The 7,500-nt window shown below is 40.9% G+C and overlaps 1 protein-coding gene across 12 annotated transcripts in view; it reads right to left on the bottom strand.

Moving 5' to 3' along the window:
• Window positions 1-7,500, bottom strand: part of EBF3 (EBF transcription factor 3) — a 121,751-nt gene that overhangs the window by 41,380 nt on the left and 72,871 nt on the right. For 6 of the 12 annotated variants that reach the window (XR_009967871.1, XR_009967873.1, XM_062635178.1 and 3 more), the window contains 2 exons: window positions 4,038-4,119; window positions 922-1,066 (listed from right to left, as the gene is read on the bottom strand). Coding sequence is in view for 8 of the 12 variants with exons in the window: in XM_062635178.1 (XP_062491162.1) it covers window positions 922-1,066; window positions 4,038-4,119 (227 nt within the window). In the remaining 4 variants the exon portion in view is untranslated. The remainder of the gene's footprint in view (window positions 1-921; window positions 1,067-4,037; window positions 4,120-7,500) is intronic. The other 6 variants (XR_009967872.1, XR_009967874.1, XM_062635172.1 and 3 more) reach the window with 1 other exon arrangement.

Genomic DNA, 7,500 nt, shown 5'->3' with positions numbered 1-7,500 from the left:
TCCGGTCCAGTCTAGCCTAGTCTATCCTATTCTATTTCATTCCATTCCACCCCATCACATTACATTCCATTCTTATTTTATTTAATATCAGGTTACCTGTGAGCTGGTTTGTATTTTATGTTGCTGTATTTTACAGTGATATTTAAATCTAAATGATTATTTGGGGCTTTGTGGGAGAATAAATACATGTGTGCATGTGTACGAACACAGCTGTGATTGTGTGTGAGTGATTGGGAGGCTGACGGGCTCCAGAAAGATAGCATTTCACAATTCTGGATTTCCAGAGCTGCTTTCCATTCTCCTCTTCATCTCAGCCTATCTTCTTTTAGCAGTTCAGGCAAGAAGTCAATCACATTGAGTGAGTCTGAAGGAAAACATTTTATGCTGTTTTTCTCATACAAACCCCCTCCTGCCGTAATCTGCAGTAAGGCCCAGCCACAGGAAATTGACCTCACAGTAAATTCTTTACAGATTTGGTCATGTTTTTACCATCCACGTAAACTTGCATACATAACCTGAGACTGTACCTCTGGATCAAGGAATATGACAAGCCAAAATAAAATCAAGTCAAATTAAATAGCAAGAAAAAGCTGCAAGCAAAACAAGACTGAAGAAAAAAAAAATATAGAAAAAGATGAAAAATTGGTTGTGACTGCAAAACTGTAAGTATTAAATAAAGAAAGAAGTCAGAAGCAAATTCAGAAGCGCCGCACTCTAGTTGACAAGGGCTGAGAAATACTAATGGACTTTTTTAATGGGTGGTTTGATGGATGAGAGAAGAAATTATGTAAAAGTAAATGTCGTAGTGCATCAACATAAAGTAGGGTGAGAAAACAAAAAAAAAAAAACAACTAAAAAAAAAGGAAAAGAAAAAAAAAAGCATTGCAAATAAAAAAAAAAGACATGTAAATGTGTGCCTACCATTTTCCAGATAAGAAGGGGCCGTACCTTCTGAGGGGTCAAGGCGGCGAGCCCGCCTCCCGTGTTTGGAATTGTTGTGTACAAACATGTTGTCTGAGACAGCCAGCACGTGGCCATCCACATTGACTGTTGTTGATACAACAACCTGAAAAAAGAAAACAAAAGGCAAAACTGAAAACACCCTGCACGTCCCCGCAAGCCTAGACACAGCATCAAGACTGTCTTTTGAGCCAAAGCACCACAGCCCGTCACTTTTCGCCTTAAACGAAGTGAGTGACAACTATGAATACATCTTTGTTGATGTGGCTAACACTGGTGATTTTTAAATCACAATTGTTTCTCTTCAGAACCTGCTACACTAATTAGAGTTTAATCTCCTATTATGCTAACAAATGAATTCAATTCAGGGAAATATTCTTCTAGCCATTAGTTTCAGAAACACCCCTCTAGCCACTCATTTTAAAAGCCGCTGTTTTGATTGATCTGTTGATATATTGATTAGATAGTTTATCTAATTAAAATTTGTTCACTTGAGACTGTCTTCAAATGAAGGGTTGCGAGGATTCCAAATAAAAAAGCTTAATAAATCAGGAAGAATCGTAACTCCCCATTTTTTTCTTCAGTAAATGATCTCCAGGTCAGTTTTACAATTACATTTAATGTCTGATAATGAACTTTTTTGCATCTGAAAAGACCGAGTTGAATATGAATAGTGAAAGTGTTTTCAATCCATGAAAAGTATCCCTTCTCAAGTTCATTTGGATGGTGATTGACCCTGGTATGTCAATGGAATTTCCTCCTTTATTTTTGAGTGAAAGGCTCCTATTCTTGTGTCCAGGTTCAGAGTCCGGCCATAGAAGAGATGATGGATAGAGCCTTCTTTGGCTTCCAGCTGCTTCTCAGTAGAAAATGGAAAAGGAACATATGCAAAATGCACAACCTTCCCGATAAAAACACCTACACAATGGAGTTGTGAAACTCCTTCCGGAAACGATATTGCATGAACACAAGCCAAAGAGGAAACCCTGAGATGCGCCTGTGTTTGTGCAGACCACAGCTTCATAGGTCAATTCCTATTATCCCAGACAGACATTTACATCTTATTTAAATACTCCAGCATGGGCCCTGTGGTTTAGGTTCCAGGTTTTCTGTATGAAGTAATCGCTGCAGGGTTTTCTTTGGGGTTTAATGTTAGTAGGGTCCTTAAAGTCACTAAGGCTAAGTTTGGCCTTAAAGATGTTATTGGTGACGGTGGCAAAAGCTGGTGTAAATTTTATCTTTCTCCATCCATTTACTTTACTTTTGGGCATAACAGAAATTATTTCATACCATCACCTAAACACTTAATGAACAAAAACGGAAGGGGAAAACCAGCCTCCTTTTGCACAGAGCTGGTCCAAAGCATCAGAAGAAATTTCCTGTCTGCTTCTATGTTTTGGATCACCTCTGATCCTGTTTCTTATTCACAACCTATAATTAGCTTTCAGCTATCACAGCACCTTTTCTATGTGTCCCGCCTCCTCTGAGACAGCCATCTGCGGTACCCTTTGGAACAGCCCGAGGGCAGCTCTCTGCCAGGCTGCTCTGCTTCCCTAGCTTTCTCCTCCCAGAAGTGGACACTTTCACTGTTGTCAGCATCCACTTTGGAGAGTGCTGAGGTCTCACACTCGCCATGGTCGCAGAGCTGCTGCCAGGCCACCGGACTGCCCACATTCACCTTTAAGGAGATCCACAGACTTTGAGAAATATCACAAAACACACAAGTGTGATTCTCAGTGCAGTTTTCTGGATTTGGTTCCTAGAGCACGGTATATTAAAAAGGCAGAGGAAGGTGTATATAAAAATGACAACTATTTTTGTTCTGTCATGTATATGTAGGTCAGTCACCAAGGGAAAATACTGTAGTTCAGCAGAAGAAAGTAGACATGCTACGCTTTGTTATATCAGCTTATTCCTGCAGAGCACCTAAAAGGAAGGTGCTGAGACAGTGAAACCAGTTAAAAATATTGTTCAAGATCTGACATACTGTTAAGTCCAGTTAAACCTTCTGAGGCAGGGAGATTAGCTAAAGAGACCCAGGGAAGTCTTTCTAGTGCCTACTGGCTCCATTGTCGACCACAGGATCACTCATGACTGATGCTTCATTTAGTCATCGGTGAGACAAAGAGGACATTTCCACTCATTCCAGGTTTGACCTTCTGTTCTGTTCAGATGGATCAATATCACCAATGCCACGTGAAGCTGAGATGCATGAAAAATGGAAGCTTGGCTCAATTGTTTTGAAGAAAGATTTTTTCCAGCTACAGATCTTTTCTGTTGGCTAGCTCAAGGGTGCTGGCTTCACTGGTTGGTTGGCTGTGCATGGAAACAGATGTCACATGTTTTGCTATCAAGTTTAACCACAAGTTATTCTTCTCCAAAATAAGAAAGTTTTGAACATCTCAATGCTACTTTATTATTAGTCCCAAATATCATTGTGAAATACTTTGAAATAAAAACCATGCCTTTCCTAACAAGCATTTCAAATGACCCCAAATATAGAGGAAATCATTTGTCCATCACGTCAGCTGTCTCTCTGTAGTGTTATGATTCACCACAGGATATTTCAAAAGCTGTAAGGAGAAAGTGAAGTATTAAACATTTTCTGACACAACTGGAATAAAAACATGTGGGTTGGAGCACCAGCGCTGGATTTACAAGTTGTGAATGTGAAAAATCCCTGTGTGAGATCCAGACTTCCCTGTGCTCCATAGCCATATCTGTTAGTAAGACAATGTTACTCACTCTACATAAGTGAAATCTCTGCAGGTCTGAGCACATCCCACACTACAACACAAGGTGTTAGTTGAAGGAAAACTAGGGAAGAAACTTCCTGAGGTGACACCCTCTTGCTTTAGCATTGATCCATTACAGTCCAGTACAGAACTCGGTGAGTCCAAAGAATTAGCACTTAGATTAGTGGGGGAAATGTAAAGTATCAATGGCACTTCTTTTAATGGCACACAGCCTTGGAAATACATGAAGTAGAAGCACTGACACTGGGTTTTCACTAACGAAAGTTGAAGATGAACAGACAAGTCCTTTACACATCATTTATTCTTTAAGGGGATCTGTACCTGGAATCTTCGCATGTCTCGTGGGTTGCCTGCATTCTTCAAACAGTTCTGATTGCACTTGAGGAAAAACTTTAGAAAGAATCTATAAAAATACAAAATTGAAATCTATTAGATTCATCAAAATGTAAATCCAATTTTAAGAAAGTTTAATAAAATTTCATCATAAATAGTTATACCCAAATGAATACCAGTAGTGAAATATGACTTTCCTGTTAGTTAATGAACTTATTTTAAAACTCAAGATCTCTATCATAAACAGCACATTATTGCCAGGGAAAGGCAAATATATATTTTTAATTTTTCAACAACTACAAATGTATTGACTCCAGGCCGTATCCTCAGCTCAGTGTGGGAAAGTTGATTTCAGTGACTCATTGACTTCAAAGGCAATGACTTACACCAGATGAGAATTTGTCTCTATTTTTTTAATACATTTTATTTTTTTCACAACTTATGTTAGCAGGAATGACCTCTACGTTGAAAAATTCCAAGGTAATGAATGATCAATCTTCTGAAAAACACTTGGCTTTGCCTCCAGTTTGGAAACTCTCGTTGTTCAAAGGGACTTGATCCAACTCCTGCTGACTCCAGGGAGATCCAGGCAGGATCTGCCCACCGGCAAGGCCCCGGTTCTCTCATTGTTTTTGAAAGGAAAGGAACATGGCAAATTAGGCCCTGTCTTACGACCTCTTCAACCTTTGCCACCCTTTAACTGTAAGGAGTCACTTACCCGGGGATGGAAATCCAGATTATTTTTGCTGAGCAGCAACCAGCAATTATTTAGGACTAACCCTTATCATCTAGGCATCTCCCTATAAACCATTTTTGTAGCAACGCTGCCTCCCGGGAATACAGCAAGCACTTAGAGGAAGGGGAAAAGCTTGGAAAGATGCAAACTCTTTTATGTCACCCTCTCATAAGGGAGAAACAAGCTGATAGGGGATGTCTCCACCCTCCACTCTTCCATCCTGCCCTCACACAGGAGGATGTCCACAGTTTAACGCTGCCTCTTTTCTTCATGTAGCTGTGTTTTCATGTTTCATAATTAAAACAAGATGTTCTGTGGGTCTGCATTTTCTAATGACTGACTGCTAAAGACAGGCAAGGCTCAGGATTTTTTCCTCACCCAGAGTTTCTCAGGTGCTCTAGTCCAGCAGCTTGTGCTGCCCAGCTTCATACATGTTGAATAGCGAGGTTAGGCAGAGCTTTTACATTTAGAATATGAGCACCTATTATTTATTCATGTCAATCTTTATGAGTGACTGGAACTACTCTGGATGTATAGACCTCACAGAAGTTACCTTGTGCCAACAGCATTCCTGGCAGGAGGCAAGCCAGGCCCCTCTCACTTTCTTCAGCACCCAATACAGCCCAGCCATGGCCAATAGAAAGTATGGTTGAGGCTGCATCACATTGTGCTCATTCCTGCAGAGCTTTGAGTATCAGACAGAAGCATTATGGAAGTATCCCCATATCACAAACTGGTGCTGTTAATCACAACTCTTTCTCTTCAGTTTAATCTTAAACAGGGCCCTAATATTAATACAAGATGCTAATGCTGATGGAAAGGTCTCTCATGTCAGAAAGTCAAGTAGGAAACAACTAAGTTTACTGAAACTGTGCATAAATATATCATTGCCATCAGTTCAGCATGTGCTGAAGTGTACATTTCTTTAAAACTTCCTATCCCAAAATCATAGAATCATAGAATAGTTTGAGTTGGAAAGGACCTCAAGGCCATCCAGTTCCAACCGCCCACTACAGGCAGCAACACAAAATCTGTAAAAGGGTTTTAGCTGTTGAGCTATCCATGGTGGTTGACATGATCTCCTAGCTTGGATGCTCACTTAAACTCAGGTTTTCTGGGCACTATTAAGGGACACTGTTAACAACTCCATGAAACTGCACCTTTATTAGCAACACCCTCACCCTAATTTATCTGCCTTGGTTTTGGGAAGGTTGGGAGGTTTGGGTTTGGTTTTTTTTGTAAAGATACTTATGATCTCCAGGTCAACTGGCTATAGGCTAAGTGTAATGACAGTTCTGTCATACCTCTAGGGTTTTTTTGCACACCTTCCACCCCACAGACTCTGATGAAGTGCAAGGCCCAGCTGATTCCCACGTTAGTACTGTACCCCCAGGTACTGGGGAGTCTGGAGCTGGGACAAGCCTCCAGCTTTACAGCTCCTTAGTGCCACAGCCAGGCTGAAGTGGAGTATCTTATCTATTATTTTTTTTTTCTGATCTCAAATGGGTGTTGTGAGGCTTATTGAGCTAATGTTTGTAAATTGCCCGGAAATTCTCCAATGAATTGTGCACGAGGAATGCTAAGTATTGCTCCTTGTGGATTGTTTTTTAACGTGAAGCATTCGTGATGAATTGTTTCTATACAGAGAGCTCACATCCTGTCAAAAAAAATTGGGCTATTAAGCACCCTTTCACTAAAACATCGACTGGAACTGGTATTTGTTCAATTATTTGGTGAAAAGGACCCACTCTTGGTAGAATTAGACATCTTCAAGCTGACTAGGATGACCCTGAGCACTGAGCTAAATAATGAAGACACAGGCTGGGGTGAACACAGGCAGCACTCGTATTTCAGCTCTGCTACATTCCTCGATACTGAGGTATTATATTTCATTTTTTAAATCTGTGTTTTCAGAGAGTTCAGGTGGCACTAAGATAAGCTTTTCAGAGGGATACAAGGTAGGTTTAAAACCATGTTCCCAGGTGGAGCATTTCTCAAAGCTTGCCAAGAGAAGGCAACCGAGCTGGTTGTGCCTCTCAGCTGACCAACAAGGACCACGGGTGCTATAAACCCATTCCTACAGCAGGAATAAAGGGGCCAGGTGCTTTATCTGCAAGCCCTGCACTCCCAAGGCAACATCTGTGTGACACAGCAAGAAGCAAGGAGCTGGATCAGAGCTTCACTTGCTTGTGTCTCAAACTTTGTTGCTACCAAGAGATTGAGAATGTAGGCCTTCCTAGACATGGCTCTCCCTGCTATATATTGTATTATAAGCACAAATTGTACTCTTCTTTAATAAATACATCCTCACAGAGTACCCTTCCTAAATACACTCCTAAAATACTGATACAGAGAAAAATGCAGTCTTTGTGATATTCCTTTGCCCATATGTCCTCCCCCCCGCCCCCCCCCCGCCTCACTGCTAGAAAGGGGACTTCTACCACCTTAATTAAAATGTATTACCTACCACAAGACTTCTCCATTTTAAGATAGAATTTACATCTTTTATTAACTCACCTCACCTATACACTTAGCCCGCGATGCCTCTCAACGCCCATCTGCCAGCTGCGTACAGTAAGTCACTTGATATTCCACCCACCAATTTTTCCTAACAACCACTGTGCAATTAAACTCAACACGTTCTGTTGCGAGGTAAATTAGGCACACCTGCGGCCAGACTTCATTTGAACTGCATCAGAAAAGGACCTAACAAGG

The sequence above is a fragment of the Pezoporus occidentalis genome, unplaced genomic scaffold (assembly GCF_034315485.1).
Source record: "Pezoporus occidentalis ecotype Australia unplaced genomic scaffold, CSIRO_AGI_Poc_V1 ctg45, whole genome shotgun sequence".
In the NCBI taxonomy this organism is placed as follows: Eukaryota; Metazoa; Chordata; class Aves; order Psittaciformes; family Psittacidae; genus Pezoporus; species Pezoporus occidentalis.
The sequence above is the reverse complement of the archived record's forward strand: the minus strand, read 5'-3'. Positions and strand labels throughout refer to the sequence as shown.